This window comes from Daphnia magna, linkage group LG7, assembly GCF_020631705.1.
Source record: "Daphnia magna isolate NIES linkage group LG7, ASM2063170v1.1, whole genome shotgun sequence".
Lineage (NCBI taxonomy): Eukaryota > Metazoa > Arthropoda > Branchiopoda > Diplostraca > Daphniidae > Daphnia > Daphnia magna.
The window spans coordinates 7,262,031-7,279,684 of NC_059188.1; the positions used below are offsets into that span (position 1 = coordinate 7,262,031).

General features: G+C 42.7%; 2 protein-coding genes and 2 non-coding genes across 4 annotated transcripts; 1 reads left to right on the forward strand and 3 right to left on the reverse strand.

The window, feature by feature from the left end:
- Nucleotides 1-1,564: 1,564 nt before the first annotated feature.
- Nucleotides 1,565-1,637, reverse strand: Trnat-agu. The gene has a single exon. It is a non-coding gene; the product is annotated as a tRNA-Thr (tRNA).
- A 910-nt stretch (nucleotides 1,638-2,547) lies between these two features.
- On the forward strand, nucleotides 2,548-7,677 carry LOC123474517. Its single transcript, XM_045176726.1, has one exon. It carries the CDS (start codon nucleotides 2,548-2,550, stop codon nucleotides 7,675-7,677), a length of 5,130 nt encoding a protein of 1,709 aa, XP_045032661.1.
- Nucleotides 7,678-11,340: 3,663 nt separating this feature from the next.
- Nucleotides 11,341-11,917, reverse strand: LOC123474518 (probable ATP-dependent RNA helicase spindle-E). The gene is made up of 3 exons (XM_045176727.1): nucleotides 11,763-11,917; nucleotides 11,429-11,706; nucleotides 11,341-11,358 (listed from the first exon to the last, which is right to left on the reverse strand). The coding sequence occupies exons 1-3, from the start codon at nucleotides 11,863-11,865 to the stop codon at nucleotides 11,341-11,343; spliced, it is 399 nt and encodes a 132-aa protein (XP_045032662.1). The 5' UTR covers nucleotides 11,866-11,917.
- Nucleotides 11,918-17,558: 5,641 nt separating this feature from the next.
- Trnac-gca lies at nucleotides 17,559-17,630 on the reverse strand. Its single transcript has one exon. It is a non-coding gene; the product is annotated as a tRNA-Cys (tRNA).
- Nucleotides 17,631-17,654: the final 24 nt, after the last annotated feature.

Consider the following 17,654-nt stretch of genomic DNA (forward strand, 5'->3'; position numbering starts at 1 on the left):
CTGGTAAGAGTGCTACATTCCATGGTTTCAGTTTCCAAATTTTGAGTCCCTCCTGAGGGTGAATCTTGCAATTCACCCTCCAAAGGTACCTTGGAAACCATGGAATGTTTAGCTAAGGGAATTACTACGGGATTCTGTTTAAAGATCTCTGTCTTTTTAGTCATTTTGGGAACAGGTTTTTGGACAATGGTGGGTTCCTGGTTTCGTTTTAATGTCGAGCAGTTGTAGCTAAAGTGGGTCTCATTGTCACAAAGTCTGCAAGTAGGCTTTTGTCCGTCATACTTTACCATGGCACGATAACTGCCAATTGTAATGTATGACGGAATGTTTTTCGTCACCGTCATTCGTACGATCATCCAAGTGGCAAGGACAGGGTATAAAACTTCATCCTCTGCCACCCGATAGCGTTCCCACCGAGCTTCAATTACATTCCCAAAGTTCTTTAGACGTGTCTGAACTACTCCCAAGTCTAGATTCTGTGGAATCCCTGCAATTCGAACAAATTTCTCTTGGATATTGCTATCCCTTATGACTACGCCAACTTCTTTCCCCTCCAATTCGGTCCTGACGATACCACTGTGTTGGGACAAAAAACTTGAGGTGTATGCCTCTGATGTAAACGTAATTCTAGCGACCTGGTTTCTCGTATCTAGCACAGCAACTAGGCCTAAGAGATCCTGTGGCTCAACCTTCAAACTACGCACGAAACCATGAACTGTACGCATACTCAATCTCGGGAATTGAACCCCAAAATCAATATCTACACTATTGAGCCACTTGGCAGCCATTGTCCCCTAGACAATGTAAACAAACTGCCAAAAGGGGGGAGGGGAAGGTCCCAACACACGTAAACAAACACACAAATAAAACAATTTGGGGCAAAACACAACAAAAACAGCTAAACTATACAAAATAAACACTCAAAAACACGAATATAACAACAAAAAGTAATAAAAAATAACAAAAACTCACATAATGATGGAAAAACGGGAGAACACAAAAAGACGTCTGCATCCGACGCAGCTTAACTTCTGGGCTTGCTGCTTGCTGCTTGCTTGCTGGGACGCAGCTTAACTTCAGTCTTTACAATCTCAAAGTATCATAAACATGTGATAATATCATAATTTTGTAACAAAATTGTTGTCATTAGACTAGATATCGTATATCAATTTATACAAACTTTTAGAGACGATATCTATTTCTTCCCTAAAGATTCACACAGAATTTAATATTCACAAGTATTTTCTAATAGGTCCCAACGAGACTCGAACTCGTGATCTCCTGCTTACTAAGCAGGCGCTTTACAATCTAAGCCATGCGACCATTGATGTAATTAAGCTGTTGACAATTAAAAATCTTTGAATGTGATGAAAACAGATCATGAAAACCAACAGTCTTTACAATTTCAAAGTATCATAAACATGTGATAATATCATAATTTTGTAACAAAATTATTTTCATTAGACTAGATATCGTATATCAATTTATACAAACTTTAAGAGACGATATCTATTTAAACCATAAAGATTCACACAGAAATTTAATTACACAAGAATTTACTAATAGGTCCCAACGAGACTCGAACTCGTGATCTCCTGCTTACTAGGCAGGCGCTTTGCCATCTAAGCCATGCGACCATTTATGTAATTAAGCTGTTGACAATTAAAAATCTTTGAATGTGATGAAAACAGATCATGAAAACCAACAGTCTTTACAATCTCAAAGTATCATAAACATGTGATAATATCATAATTTTGTAACAAAATTATTTTCATTAGACTAGATATCGTATATCAATTTATACAAACTTTTAGAGACGATATCTATTTAAACCCTAAAGATTCACACAGAAATTTATTTACAGAAGAATTTACTAATAGGTCCCAACGAGACTCGAACTCGTGATCTCCTGCTTACTAGGCAGGCGCTTTGCAATCTAAGCCATGCGACCATTGATATAATTAAGCTGTTGACATTTAAAAATCTTTGAATGTGATGAAAACAGATCATGAAAACCAACAGTCTTTACAATCTCAAAGTATCATAAACATGTGATAATATCATAATTTTGTAACAAAATTATTTTCATTAGACTAGATATCGTATTGTTCCGGCGACAAGCGTTTACCTGATTTGGCAACGAAGCCATCTTTATGTCGCTCTTCGCTATTGTTTCCCTTCCCTCCATTTATGCTTGTCTGTCCTCCGCCCTTCGATAGTTTTGCTAGTCTTTAGTCTGGAGTACAGAGTCTGTAGCGTCATTTTTACAGTGTGCAGACACAGTCTGCAGCTTCGATTACCTAATACAAGTCTCTTCTGTTCTCAGTCCGCCATTTTCGCGAGAAAACGAGACAGGTTCCAAATTCGTGGGAACATTTGGTCCTTCGAACCGGAGTAGAAAAATGAATTTCCAAGTTTTTATCTCAGCCGTTGAGGCTAGATATCTGGCAATTATTCTACTAGTAAATCCCCAGCAGGCCCTCCTGCACTAGCTTTCAGTTTATCTCCCAGACAAGACCTTCGACAGAAGCGCCCCTGGCTATCAGCATGGCAGAGGCACCAGGATCGTTAAGGGACGGCGAAATAGCCAGAGCTGGAAGCTGCAACTTCATCCCGAGTGGGAACGACATCGAAACGTGGAAGAGACAGCGCAAAGCGACACGTAAGCAAGTAACTACAACCTGTCGTCAAATTGATTCGCTGATTATTTCACACGGATCACGAGGCTCCATCATGGGACTGATCGATCACCTAGGGTTGTTGTCGAGCACGACGACTCGTCTACACACAGACCTACTTAACGCGGAGACCGATAAAACAGAGAATGAGAGACAAGACGCGATCCACCTACGCTACATTCAGCAAATAGGCGAAACTCGGGAATCAGCCCGACAGTATTTGGAATCAAGAGCCAATGAACCGCCTTCAGAAATTCGCGTAATCGCGGCGCAACCCGTTTACTCGTTAGCCCCGTCGTTAATTGGCGAACGACCCGAGGTAGCAGGAGCAGCAGAGCTCGCAGTCGCCCAACAGAGAGCCCATGAAGCCCGAATGCAAGCAGATGCCGCACGTGCAGCAGCGGAGGAGGCAGAAAGAGATCTGCAGCGATTAAGCATCGACGATCGAGAAAGCTTTAGTTCCGCCCACTACTACAACCCGATCGCAACACGAAACGTCGCCGACTGGCTCCTCCATCCCCGAACAAAATTCGCGCAACCTCCAGCAACTAACGTAGAAGCACCAGACGACTGGATAAACGCGTACTGTTCCGGTACACTGCCACCGACGGCCAGTCAACGAAAGTTTCGCTCAACAGTAGCGGTAGAATTAGACGTTTTCCATGGTAAATCTCTTGAATGGTTCACATGGATCGACTTATTCCGTGCGCTAGTGCACGATACGGCGAATACGCCCGGCGAGAAGTTAGCGGTGCTAAAACGGTACCTGCGGGGCAACTGCCTGGATGTGATCTACGGCTTGGGCGGCGGGGAACCAGCTTACATGGAAGCACTTACACGTTTGAAGCAAACTTGCGGTAGGCGAGACGTCATGCGAGCCGCTCATCTTCAAGCCCTGGACCAGTTGGAGATCAAGCAAGACCCGGCAACCTTCAAACGATTCGCAGAAAAGGTTCGAACCCACCTTTTCGACCTTAGTAGAATCGGCGAAACGTCGTCAGCTGACCAGATAGAAAGAGTCTGCCAGAGACTTAGCCTACACGATCGTCTCGCCTGGAACGAGGGTAGACGAGGACAAATAGAACATCGGAGCTTGAATGCCTTTGGCTCCTGGCTCTGTAATCGTGCATCCGCCTACCAAAATGCTTACACCCTGGCCGCTGAACAACACGGTACTTTGAATACGAATGGACGTTTTCGTCAAGCACGGACTCACCAAAGCTCGTCACGTCCATCAGAGGAAGAAACACCCAAGAAACCCAGTTGGGCCTATTGCTTCAAATGTGGAAAGGAGCACCGATTAGCAGACTGTGAAGACTTCAAGGCAATGGCCGTTGGGGAGCGTGTCACGTTCTGTATGAGGCATCGCCTATGTTTCAGCTGTTTTGGAACGAAACATTCCGCGAGCAACTGTACCACCAAGAGAGCTTGCAGACATCAAGATTGTCCATATTCGCACCACCCATTGCTGCACGACTCCATCAAGGTTTCGACGAATAAGGCACGCTCTACCACCGCGCGGATGAATCGACAACGGGTGGCCTTAGGCATGATGCGGTTGAAGATCCAGGCGGCGGATGGAACTTGGCAAGAAGCCAACGTCTTCGTCGATGAGGGTAGTGATTCCACGCTCATGAGAAGTGCTTTCGCCACTTCCCTCAAGATTCAGGGTACCCCTCAAATTCTTGAAATTGATGGGGCCGGAGGCGTAGTAAACCAGTACAGATCCAGACGCATCCAGTTCCAACTACGCACAGAGACGGACGAAATCGTCACTTTAGAAAGTTCCACCATGAAGGTGGTGGCCAGCCCAACGCCAGTCACCGATTGGAATCGGATGAAGAAAGAATGGGCCCACCTTAGAGATTTACCTACCGGAGAAGTCGGGGGAAGGGTAGACCTTTTAATCGGTACTGACCACATCCACCTGCTAGGAGTTAAAGAAACTAGAGAAGGCAAAGACTACGAACCAATTGCCTCTCGGACAAGGCTCGGCTGGATCATCCGGGGAGTTACCAACAAACACACAACTGTCACAGCAGTTCGTGCCTGCACCATTTCCGGTCGCATTTCCCTAGAAGACGTCGCGGTAGAGATGCGTCGCTTTTGCGATTCGGAAAACTTCGGTACAGAATTCCAAGCGAGATGCCTCTCACCAGATGACAACAGAGCTCTGTCAATCGTGAAGGAAAGAATCCGTAAGCTCGATACTGGTTATGAAGTGCCGATCATCTGGAGAGAAGGAGAACCGAATCTCCACAACAATCGTCTGTTAGCCGAAAACCGGCTTAAGAGTTTGTTGAGAAGATTCGACCGAAACCCGAAATTTGAAGAAGATTACCGAAGGGCGATGCAAAAGACATTCGACCAAGGATACGCCTCCCGGCTTTCGGACCCGGCCTCTGCCAAATACTTCCTTGCACACCACGGGGTGTACAAAGGGTCGAAACTACGAGTCGTATTCGACGCTGCCGCTCCCTTTAGAGGGAAATCACTGAATGATGCTATTTTAAGTGGGCCGGCCCTGCAACCAGCGTTGGCAGCCGTCATCAGCCGATTTCGGCAGGAAGAAGTCGCATGGGCTTCCGATATTGAAGCCATGTTCAGCAGGTTCCGCTTGGCGTCCAGTGACGCTGACTATTTCTGTTTCCTATGGCGAGACAAGGAAACAGACGAACCGACAGTTTGTAGGATGAACCGTTTACCCTTTGGAGCAAGCTGTTCGCCGTTTGTTGCCATCTACGCGGTCCGTCAAATCGTCAAGGATGCCGGGGTAGCAGAACATATTGTCACCGCTGTCCAAGAACGGATGTATGTAGACGACTACTTAAGCTCAGCTCCATCCGTCGTAGAAGCCCTGAGTGAAGCCACCGCTGTCAAGGCAGCACTAGCGAACGCCGATCTCAACTTGCAACGGTGGATCTCTAACTCGCGCGAATTCGTGTTAAGAATAACAACCGAAGTCCCCATGGATCAACCGTCATCGCACCCGTTGTCCGGAGATGCGGAGGAAAAGGTGCTCGGCGTCGTTTGGAACACCCATTTGGATACACTCGGGTTTAAGGTCGCAAACTTCCCCGACACCGAGTTTACTCGTATGGCCTTAGTCAGCAACGTAGCTAGCGTTTTCGACCCTCTGGGAACTGCCTCTCCACTCATCGTGAGAGCCAAGATCCGCCTACGAGAACTAGGCCTAAAGGGTTTGAGTTGGACGGATGCTGTAGCCGAAGATGACCAGACATGGTGGAACAAGTGGTTCGTCACTCTTAAACAACTGAATTCAGTAGAAATGCCCCGCTGTTTGTTTCCCGATGGAGCCAATATAGTGTCATCTGAACTTCACACCTTCTGTGACGCGTCGGAGGAGGCCTACGCTGCCGTAATCTACATCCGCAACGTCTACTCCGACGGTAGGGTGATCGTCCGTCAGGCGAGGGCCGCCAACAAGCTCGCACCGAGGAAGGTCATTTCTGTGCCGAAACTCGAGCTTAACGCAGCACTGCTAGGATCTAGACTGGCAGTGACAGTCCAATCCGCCCTGACAATCAAAATTAAGAAACGGAGATTTTGGACGGACAGCAGCACCGTCCGAAACTGGATTCGCGCCACAGCCGCCAATCACCAGGTCTTCGTCAGCAACCGCGTCGGCGAGATCCAGACTATCACAGAGTCAGAAGAATGGCGATTCGTCCCTGGTATTCTCAATCCAGCCGATGCTGCCACCCGTTCTACTCTAGACGGGAAGACATTTCCTACCCTCTGGATAGACGGACCGAACTTCCTAGTTCTCTCTGAAGATGAATGGCCCGTGGATCTACCATGGATGGTCAGTACGGAAGAAATTCGGATGAGTCGGGTTTGTCAAGCGACAAATCAAAGTGTCGTGTTCGACTGGACGAGCGTCGAGGTGAAACCTAGTGACGTAGCCGCTCTCTCCAAGTTGGATGCAAGATTTCTTGACCTCGTCAGACGCTGCCAGAGTGAGGTTTACGCCGAAGAGTTGCAGCGTATCAAGAAGGGAAAGCCGCTCCACACTACTTCCAGTCTGCTAGCGTTAGCTCCAGTACTCGATTCCGACGGAATCTTGCGTCTTGGAGGCAGAGCGAGCCGAGCAAAGCTACCTTACGATCAGCTTCATCCTCCTCTCCTTCCAGGAAAGCACCCGTTTTCGAAGATGATCATCGGTGCTTTCCACGAACATCTGAAGCACGCAAGAACGGATTTCTTACTAACCTACATACGACAACATTTCTGGATCACCGGCGGAAGAGAAGCAGTGAAAAAGGCCCGCCGTGACTGTGTGATCTGTCGCCGTAATCGAGCCAAGCCTGGAGAGCAATACATGGCTGATCTACCGGAATCGCGTCTGGACGCAGGATCGCTTCCTTTTACCAGGACTGCTGTCGATCTGTTCGGTCCGTTTGATGTGAGTCTCTACCGAAATCGGACAGCTAAACGTTGGGGTGTCCTTTTTACTTGCATGGTGACGCGGGCAATATTTCTTGAATTAGTGCCGTCGCTTTCTACTCCGGATTTCTTGCTTTCTCTGCGAAAATTCATCGCGATGTACCGAAAGCCTGCCGTTATTCACTCCGACAACGGAACAAACTTCGTGGGCGCGGAACGTGAGCTGCGAGAAGCAGTAGAACCTCTACACGCTTCTGAAGGAATCCCAGAATTTATGAAAGATTCCGGCATCGAGTGGACCTTTCAGCCGCCGCGTACTCCGCATTTTGGTGGGACTCATGAGTCTTTGGTGAAATCAACCAAACGAGCGCTTTATAGAGCGTTAGAACAAGAAGGAAATAGTCTTCGGTATCCCTCCGAAGACTTACTCCGTACCCTATTATACGAAGTCGCAGGATTACTCAACACTCGCCCTCTCACCTATGCGATCTCTGATCCAGCAGATTTCCGCCCATTAACTCCGAACGATATCCTGAATCGTTCTCCTTCCGCTTATCCTCCAGCTGGGACATTCGGGGATGCTCCGCCGTGAGATCACTACCGCTATCTACAGCGAGTCCTCAACCTTTTCTGGGACTTGTGGAAAACGGTCTACTTACAATCTCTTGCGGCAAGGAAGAAATGGAAGACGAAGCGACCGAATTTTGAAGTCGGCGACGTCGTCCTCGAAATCAACAAGAGTCTTAGCCGTGGCGTATGGAACATCGGACACATCGTAAAGGTGTTCCCGGGATCAGACGGCTGTGTTCGCGCCGTCGACGTTCAACTTCCTTCCGGAATATTTCGACGTGGGATCACCGAATTGTGTCTCCTGGAATCTAGCTCGGCCGGTTAGCCGGCCTCGGGGGAGGATGTTCCGGTGACAAGCGTTTACCTGATTTGGCAACGAAGCCATCTTTATGTCGCGCTTCGCTATTGTTTCCCTTCCCTCCATTTATGCTTGTCTGTCCTCCGCCCTTCGATAGTTTTGCTAGTCTTTAGTCTGGAGTACAGAGTCTGTAGCGTCATTTTTACAGTGTGCAGACACAGTCTGCAGCTTCGATTACGTAATACAAGTCTCTACTGTTCTCAGTCCGCCATTTTCGCGAGAAAACGAGACAGGTTCCAAATTCGTGGGAACACGTATATCAATTTATACAAACTTTTAGAGACGATATCTTTTTAAACCCTAAAAATTAACACAGAAATTTAATTACACAAGAATTTACTAATATGTCCCAACAAGACTCGAACTCGTGATCTCCTGCCTACTAGGCAGGCGCTTTGCCATCTAAGCCATGCGACCATTGATGTTATTAAGCTGTTAACAATTAAAAATCTTTGAATGTGATGAAAACAGATCATGAAAACCAACAGTCTTTACAATCTCAAAGTATCATAAACATGTGATAATACCATAATTTTGTAACACAGTTATTGTCATTAGACTAGATGTCGTATATCAATTTATACAAACTTTTAGAGACGATATCTATTTCTTCCCTAAAGATTCACAGAGATATTAATATTCACAAGAATTTTCTGATAGGTCCCAACGAGACTCGAATTCGTGATCTCCTGCTTACTAGGCAGGCGCTTTGCCATCTAAGCCATGCGACCATTGATGTAATTAAGCTGTTGACAATTAAAAATCTTTGAATGTGATGAAAACAGATCATGAAAACCAACAGTCTTTACAATCTCAAAGTATCATAAACATGTGATAATATCATAATTTTGTAACAAGATTCCTTCGGTAATGTCCTTCGGGCAATTTTTTTGAAAAAAATTGTCCATAGACATGTAACGTGGGCCAAAGATAAACAGATTTTGGATCCAAGATTTCTAAATTTCAATCAATTTATAGTGCTTGCTTCGTTCTCCGTCTTGTCTTCTTTCACACTTACGTTTCATGACGTCACCGTTATCAAAATGTTCGGTAATAACAAGCCAAGTCTTTCAACTTACGCTTTTCGCAGAAGCGTCAATTATTGGCGTCAATTATTGGACCAATAAACTAGTTTTGAATTAGAGAGTAATTGGCATTCAACTATAAAAACCTAATTTACAATTTACAGGAAGAGTAATCATCAATACCTTTATTATGAAGGGGAAAGCTGAATTGCAAGCTAAATCTGGAAGATCGCATTCCATGAAGTATGAAGAGTCACTACCATATATGAAAGCTCTGCATTGCAAACTTGTTTGTTGAACTGTTAATTATTAATTATGTCGATTTGTAAGTTCGGAAATGAAAATCTGAGTCCTTGAACTCAATCTCTTTCTTTTCATTGTCTTTGCAAGCTATTAACAAGTTTAGGAATATTCCATGCTTTTTTTAATCGCCTCCGTTCGGCCTCTCCTGTTGCTATACCATATGGTGTGCCACGTTACCGACAAGCGGATCCGTATAGATGAGTATAGCGCTCCTTCATTTATGTACGCCTTCCCTTTATGACTGTGGCCAAAAATAGCTGAATATTATACATTGTTAGCACGCAACCTATTTGCGCAAAGAATTATAGGTTCAATTTTGTTCAATTCAATTTTTAGCCTTGACGGCATCATCTCCTCGGCTATAGTCCTATAAAGCAAAGAGGTCGGCATAATTAAAAACTGCATTATATCCCTTGTGTGTTTTATTGCATTATGAAAAAGCGATACGTAAACACACCAATCACCGACACACAATAGCCTACGAAAAAAAAAATCCTTTTGCATGGCCTGATATGGAGCGTTACACTCTCCAAGTCATTCCATTGCCATCAACTGAATAGTCTGATGTCTCATCTCTTCTGAGCGGATATGTCTGTATAAAACTTACCTTGGCCATAGAAGCTCAGCAGTTCCGCCATCCCGGTAGTTTCGATGGATTATCATTTCGATCGGCGCCGACACTGATTGATGGTTTCCCTTTTTGTTTTTCTATTTTCTCCCATTTTTTCTTTTTTTTTTCAAGCGACCCCGTCCTCGCCACCTATAAAATCCCTATTTTATAGTCGTCGCAGTTGGCAATGATAAGGTGTTGGAACTTTTTACTTTTGTTCAACAACCAGACAACAGCATCGTATATAATGGTGCGCTATACGCACCCGAGTGCTGTGTTAATGTCCCCCCCCCTTTTTTTAACGCTGCGCATTCGCTGTACTACTTTCGTCATTGTCAAACTATAGAGACGATTTTCGACTATAGACTGGACCAGTTTGATGCTGTGGTTCACTGGTCAATAATCAGGAACACAATTTCAACAATAGAAAGCGACTGTTGATGGTCTATACAGTCATCCACGTGTCTACATATAGGGGCATACAATTTTATGCAGACAAAAAAGTTAATAGGGCGGACCATTTGTTTAATGAAAATGCTGTAATCAACATCAAAGCAGCAAGACAAGAGCACAAAAGCTATTGATGAGAAGAGAAACATTAGTTTGCCGCACTCAGCCGATGTAGCGGCACCGTGGAAAAGAAGAGATTCAATCAAGCTTGAGCTACGGGATTTCTCTGCTACACAAGACGACAAATTTTGGTCAGAATGTATACTATCTAGAATACCGGGCGGAGAACTTATAGATAGATCTAAACGCGGATGGAGGAAAAAGAGAGAAAGATATGGAAATCCGACCGAGTGAACAAAGTCAAATACCATTGCTGTCTGGCTCTCGGCCATTTTCTCTTTTGCACTGTGGCGGGGGCTTGATGGTATAGCCAGCACTATAATAATCTGCCGACGTCGGTGGTATCCGGCCTACTGGCCTACTCAAATTGGTATCTGGGTCCGTGACGAGCTCCTTGATGAGACAGAAATCAATTACGTAGGTAACGTCTGGCACCGTGAGCGATTTTTCAGCGATATTCGTGGACAGAATGATTTTCCGGAAATTACTGAAATGTGGAGCTAGACTAGACATTGGCTGGAAGACGCGATTTTACTCTTCACTGGTGATTTGTGAATGTAGTGGTAGGATGTACCAACAGTTCTCGAAATCAGAATTGATGTCGTAGTCGAGGAAAGCTTTGTGCATATTTTCTATTTCACAGACGCCGGGCAGGAATATAAGTATTGCGCTGCGGTTGCTGGAAATGTTTTCATATCTTGGATTTTGGATGGCGACCGTAGCGCTGTATCTCTCGTCTGCCATCGAAAGCCGAAATTAACTTAGCGACCGCTTCGTATTTGAGCTTATGGATTTCCGGTACGCTATCATAGAGGTAGTTCATACTCCCCCTAGAAACTGATAACGAAAACCGTAATATTATATTACATTTATTGCTCTTTTTAAAAAAATGCTATTGTATACTGACCTCTAGTTTTTGAAGATGTTCACTATAGTAAACGCGTATGTCGTGAGGTTCACCGTGCTCCACTTCAATTATGGGAGCGTTGCGAAATGGTCTTTTGGACGTGAACGGAAAGTTTCCAATGACGGGGCTATTGAAATATTGGCCAAATTTGTCGGCATCAAAAGTAACTGACATCAGAAAGACTTTAGTTGTCGTCCTCGTATGACGGAGGAACTTGCGGACGACCAAGAGAAGGAAGTCAGTATCTTCATCCCTCTCGTGCACTTCGTCAATAATGACTGGAAAAGAAACAGACATTAGCATAACAAAATTTAGCTAATAGTCAGGAACTTACTGTGGGTATAGCCTTCAAGGGATTTTTTGGCTACTAATGCTTCAAGAAGGCATCCTGTGGTCAGATAGGTGAGCAAAGTTGATTCACTTACTTGATGTTCCATGCCAACCTAGTAAACACATAGCTTTCAATAGTAAAAGTGATAACAGTGTGACAAAATATTCGGTTGTATCCAACAACGGTTCCCAATGTCCAATTTCTTTCATAGCAGACCCTTTTGGCTATGCTAATGGCTGCAATGCGCCTTGGTTGAGTCACAACAATGTTGCAAGGAGTTTTTGTTCGGTAGCATTTGTAACGAAACGCCAAGCGAAGCCCCTTCTTGCCCCTTTTATTTTTGCTTAATTAAACTAAGACCTTATTTCTTAAACTCTCCTTAACTTAATACCCCACTAGTTGACCTAGTTATTAGACTTTCTAGAAAATATAACAAGTGGAGAGAACAAGTCTCGGCACGCCCGTTATAAATAGAAACTTTTATGATTTGTCCAAAGCTGCCCAAAACGGCCTTAACCTGCCGTAGCTAAAAATAGATATATTTTTGTCTGTTGGGAATTGCCCGAAACGGCCCGAAACTGCCCGGCCTATTTTTAACAATCGTCTAAATTCGCCCGATACCGCTTGAATTTGTCCGCCTATACCTCTTCGTGACGTCCAAATTCGCCCGATACCGCCCGATTTTGTCCGCCTATACCTTAACATTGTCCCGTATGTCCCCCACGGGATGATGACTAACATATAAAAAGCCACCGTAAACTCCCAAAAGGCAGTCAGATCTACTCTGCCTGCTCCGTGTGCCAACTTAGGCCTCTGCAGCTCTCCCGCCGAGCCCGCTACCGTAACTCTTGCAAGCCGCAGAATAAGTACCCTTTAAGTAATCACTAAGTAGCTGATTGACTATTACTTTATTACGTCTATGCCTTGAAGTTAGTACCCATTGGTAACCTTAAAGTGTCATGAGTCTTCTTCCCTCAATTTACGAGCTTGTTTAATTATTCTACGGCTACCTGTCGCAAATGGGTTTATAATACACGGCTTTTTATTTATTGCGTGCGTGTTGTTTTATGCTTGCTAAGTATACAAGACATTGTGAGTAAAGACGCCGCATTAAATTAAACTTTTCCGTATTGGAGACAACATGACAACGTCGTGTACTCCTTTACATCTGGTGGCAGCGGTTTTCGAACTCACTTACAGTGTCGTTGTGTACTGGTGTTAAGCCTAAGACAAGACGTACCTTTTTTTTGGTTTTTCAACAGCCAACTAAGACTGAAAATATGTCTATCGAGTCAATGGAAATATTACCAATCTCAGCTAATAATGCTGAACATGACTTCTTGTTGTCCGAAAGGAAAACAGGCTTTCAAAAAAGGCCAACTCATTTTACTATGAACAATGTATCCTTGACCCAAGTGGATAGACCTAAGACTCTTTTATCTGACACGCAGTCAAACCTAACTAGAATAACCAAAACGTCGTTTATAAAAAGAATTGCTATTTTTTTTACGTCTAGAAAATCAACCAAACAAATTAAGTTACCAACAAGTAGCAACGTTTCTTTTCATAAATTCGAACCCTTAACGGAAGGACAAAGTTCCGTTAATCTTTTCCCCAAAGTAGCATTGCTTCCGAATTAAGTAGCTTAAACGTAAAATCGAAAATTGACCAAGTAACAATTCAGAGCAATGATAAGCCGAATGGAGATGTCATTAACAACGAAAACCTGTCTATCACATCCCACAATATTCTAACAGACAACACAATAAAAAATTTAGATATTGCAAACAGGCAGATTGGCAAAACCACAAGAGAAAGTGTAATTTCAAAGAATCCCAGTTATTCCTCTTTAGCGTCAGATTCGTTTTCCGATGTTGTCGACCAGACCATAGAATGTTTTCCGATTCTACAATCGACTAATAATACTCTTCAATCCTACAGTTTCTATCACGCCCCAAATTCTGTCTCTGAGACAACCGAGTATACTATGCACGAAACAAAACAATTTACAAATTTGAACAATAAAATAGACAGATTAATAGACCTCATGGAAAATCTAGACAGCTTGATACAGTCTAACCTCTGGCAAGAAAACGGGACGGTTCTCCCACCAAAGGGAAGGCACAATTATGCGTCGAACCAATCAAAACAAATCAATTTTTCAAAGCCCTCCTCCTCAAAAATTTTCACTAGACAAAAACAAGCCTACGGCTACCGACAGATACACGTAAAGCCTTTCAGAAAGACTAACCGAAACAACTCAGGTCAAGATAGTTTTAGACAAAACAATAGGTTTATGCAGTCTGCCATAGGGTGTGCAAATTGCGGCCTTGCAAACCACAACATCGAAATGTGTTTTCAATATTCAAGAAAAAATAAAGTACGGGAAAAACCACCTTCTTGTTATTTTTGTCAACAAGTAGGACATAAAGCAAATTCGTGCCGAGATAGAGACAGTCTGATTAGGTCTAACGTATCTACCCTTTACTAAACCAGAAAAACAAGTAGTACCAGCTGTAAAATAGGGTTAGTTTAAACAAATCAAAAATTAATAATAAAAATTTTAAAAAATGGATTCCAAGAAAGTTAAATCAGTCGCAAAAAAAAAATCATTTATTTAAATAATAAAAATAATAATAATACAGCATCAAATTCACAAGTAGCTCAAAGAACTCTATGGAAAACTAAGGTATACTTCAATTAAAGCAACATTAGATCCTGGTGACGAGAAAAACCGTTACACAAAAATATTTGTAACGCAAACAAAAAGTGTCGGAACATCAATAAGATGGCTTTGAGTCCAACACAGAAATTATATGAGGGAAACGATAAGAAAATATTACCTTGAATAATTTCCCTTGCCGTTTCTTACTTCGCTGCGGGCTGCGAAACGACGGCTAATACAGTCACTATCGCAGTTAAAAGGGTATTTTATATCTCAAAGAACTGTCAGGTAGTATATACCACAATCTGGGAGCAAGGTGATAGTTTAGTCACCGGCTCTCATTTTCTATTATTTCCGATATGGATTTACCGGAAGGCGTGGAAGTTATTCGATACTGCCGCAGCCAGAAGACTCTACCCATAGATATCTTTAATGAAAGCGCGTCGGAACATTAATGACAATTGCACTGAGTCCAACGTAGATTTTTATAAGTCTAGATCTTCTTAAGTTGTAGAGGGCCCAATAAAGGAGCAGGGTGATAAATTAGGCACTAGCTCTCTCTTTTTATTCTCCCGGAGTATGGATTTACCCGAGGGAATATATATAAGCAATTTCGTAAACGCTACGAACGAAAACAGAAAATATCAGATTGTTGTAGAAAACAATTAAAATATGGCACACACTCTACCGAGAGATAGTCCCCTTGGTGGATTAGAATTCTCTTGTCAGCTGATAGGCTTAGTATCTAAAAGTCAGAAACAGAAGAAAGACTAATATAAAACGAGCACAACATGGTTTAGTGGGTACGTCTCCCAGGTTTTCTCAAATGGATGAGGTTGCAATACAAGAGCAAGGTGATAGTGTAGTCATCACCTCACCTTTTTATATCTTCCCAGAGTGAGGATTTGCCCTAGGGTATACGATACGTAATTCTTTGGTGCTACAAACAATAAACGAAAAATATATTTCTTTTTGCGGAAAAAAGAAATCGCTCGGACTCGTGTGAATTAGTTTGACTCAGGAAAACCGATTATCTTGTCAACTGACAGGCAAAGTATCTCCAGGTCAAGAATTCGTTTCCCTGAAGGAAATTTCAAAATTAATTTTTTAAACAGAAACGAAAGAAAACGGCTAGAATAAAATTAAAAAAAAAAAACACAAATATTTCGCTTCCAAACAAAACTATTAAAATATTGCGACAGAATCTAGATTGGGACACTCGAAAAAAAAAGTAATTAGAAAAAAAAGAAAAAAAAATACGAATTGAAATAAAAAGTAAACTTCTATCGACACCGAAAAGAAACAATCTTTTCAACTTTGTCCTTATTACACGGGTCAAGGCCAGTAAGAATTGAAACGATGGGTTAAAGAAATGTTGCATTCAAATGCAATGGGATCCCGCTGGATGGACATAGTAAATTTAGTTGTTAAAACGCAGAGCTTTGTTTCGAAGCAATCAAAGGAAGTCCAATAATTTTTACGAAAAGAGTTTCATTTCCACAATAAAGAATCGATGGAACTTTGGACAAGCTTTACGGAAAAACGTATTATAACGTTTGATCTTGCCACAAGCACTAGAAAATTCAAACTTGAAGAATCATCTAAAGCCCAACCTTGACTAGAGGAAAGAAAAAATGTTGGAATTGGCTAAAAATACAATTCATTTGTGAACTATCCCAAAAGATCAATGAGTCACATTCGAAGAGTTGTCTGGAAAAAAAAATAGAAACAATCATACACATGCACAAAATGAGACAGAGCAAAGACAAAAAATAATAATAAGGAAAAAAAAATAAAACTAAAACTGAAACAAAAAACAAATCAAAGCAAAAGAAACAGAACAATGCAAAAAAAAGAAACAAAACAAAATCAATGAGGATAAACAAAGCAAAAAAAAACAAAAAAAAAACACAAAAAACAAACAGACAAAAAAAAAAATCCAAAAAAAATTAAAAAAAAAATTATAATAATAATAATACTAATACCATGATAGATAGTTACAAAAGAAACCGATGGAACCCAATCTAAAAGTAAAAGTATAACTGGTGTGTTGTTTTCGGGGGCCACCCTACTAATGCTGCATAAGCTCCCAAACGTCCGTATCGGCCATCATATAGGATGCGCCCGATAAACGCGGATGAAACTTGCAATAAAATTATAGTTGATACGCGAACTCGAAGCTCGTCTACCGTTTTCCCCATCTCCTTGCTCTATATCACCCTTGCTCATTCTGCCCTTACCCAACTTCCATCCCGTAAAAATTTTTGCCGTACATATATCTCGGGGAAACGCCCCAGGCAACCATAGGGTGCGCCCTCTATGATATTTTCACCCCTTTTATTCATATAGCCATATAGCACTCCCCTTGTATTCCTTTTTCCCACTCCTAGGGTAAACGAAAAATAAACCTGCCATATTTCCATAATAACCCTCCGTGACACGACTGTCACGTAGACTGTTCCCCACCCCTTCATACCATAGGATGCTTCCGATAAAAACGGATAAGACTCCAACAGCTATACGATTCAATAGGCTACATTTTCAGCCATCCGATACTATAACCCGCCCAACCCCACTCCTTACCCTTCTGCACGCTCCTACAATAGTGAATCGCTTTTCTTCGCGTAAACCCCCCGATAAACGAACTCCCACCACAACCACCTCCCTCCCCCCCACAATTTAGGATGTCGGGAATAAAACCGGATACAAACAGCGTATGCAAGCGTACGTTGCGGCAGTCCATTTCGCCATCTCTCACTTCTCCCTCCATCTTCATCTTACTCACTTTCCCCCATTGCCCCCCTCCCCGCGACAACGCCCTGTTTCCCCCTGTAGCTCCCCTTATCCGACCTACCCTACCCTCTATACCCCACACCCTAAAATTGTTATAGTCCTTCAGTATATATACATATATACCCTCAGGGATAAAGGGACTTTACACAACAGCTAATTTGGTTTCTTGGTAGAAAAGAAATTAGATCTAAATGAGAAACATGGTGTGCTTCATTAACCGTACGTACAATTTCAGAAATGATTCAATTTTTTTAGTATTTCTTGAATACATTTAGTTTAGGAAATTCCATAATCCGTAAGCTTATTCACTCAGTTTTTTTATTATATCAATGATAATCACAAGGGGGCACCCATGTTTGAACTGGGGACATTTCGATCTGCAGTCGAATGCTCTACCACTGAGCTATAGCCCCTTGATCAGTTATAAAGAGGACAAA

Excerpts from the sequence above, each read along its gene's own strand:
- LOC123474517 (XM_045176726.1), top strand. The coding sequence starts at position 2,548 with ATGGCAGAGGCACCAGGATCGTTAAGGGACGGCGAAATAGCCAGAGCT.
- LOC123474518 (XM_045176727.1), bottom strand. The coding sequence starts at position 11,865 with ATGGAACATCAAGTAAGTGAATCAACTTTGCTCACCTATCTGACCACA. Across the intron at positions 11,707-11,762 it reads CCTTGAAGGCTATACCCACA|TCATTATTGACGAAGTGCAC; the intron begins GTAAGTTCCTGA and ends TTTCTTTTCCAG.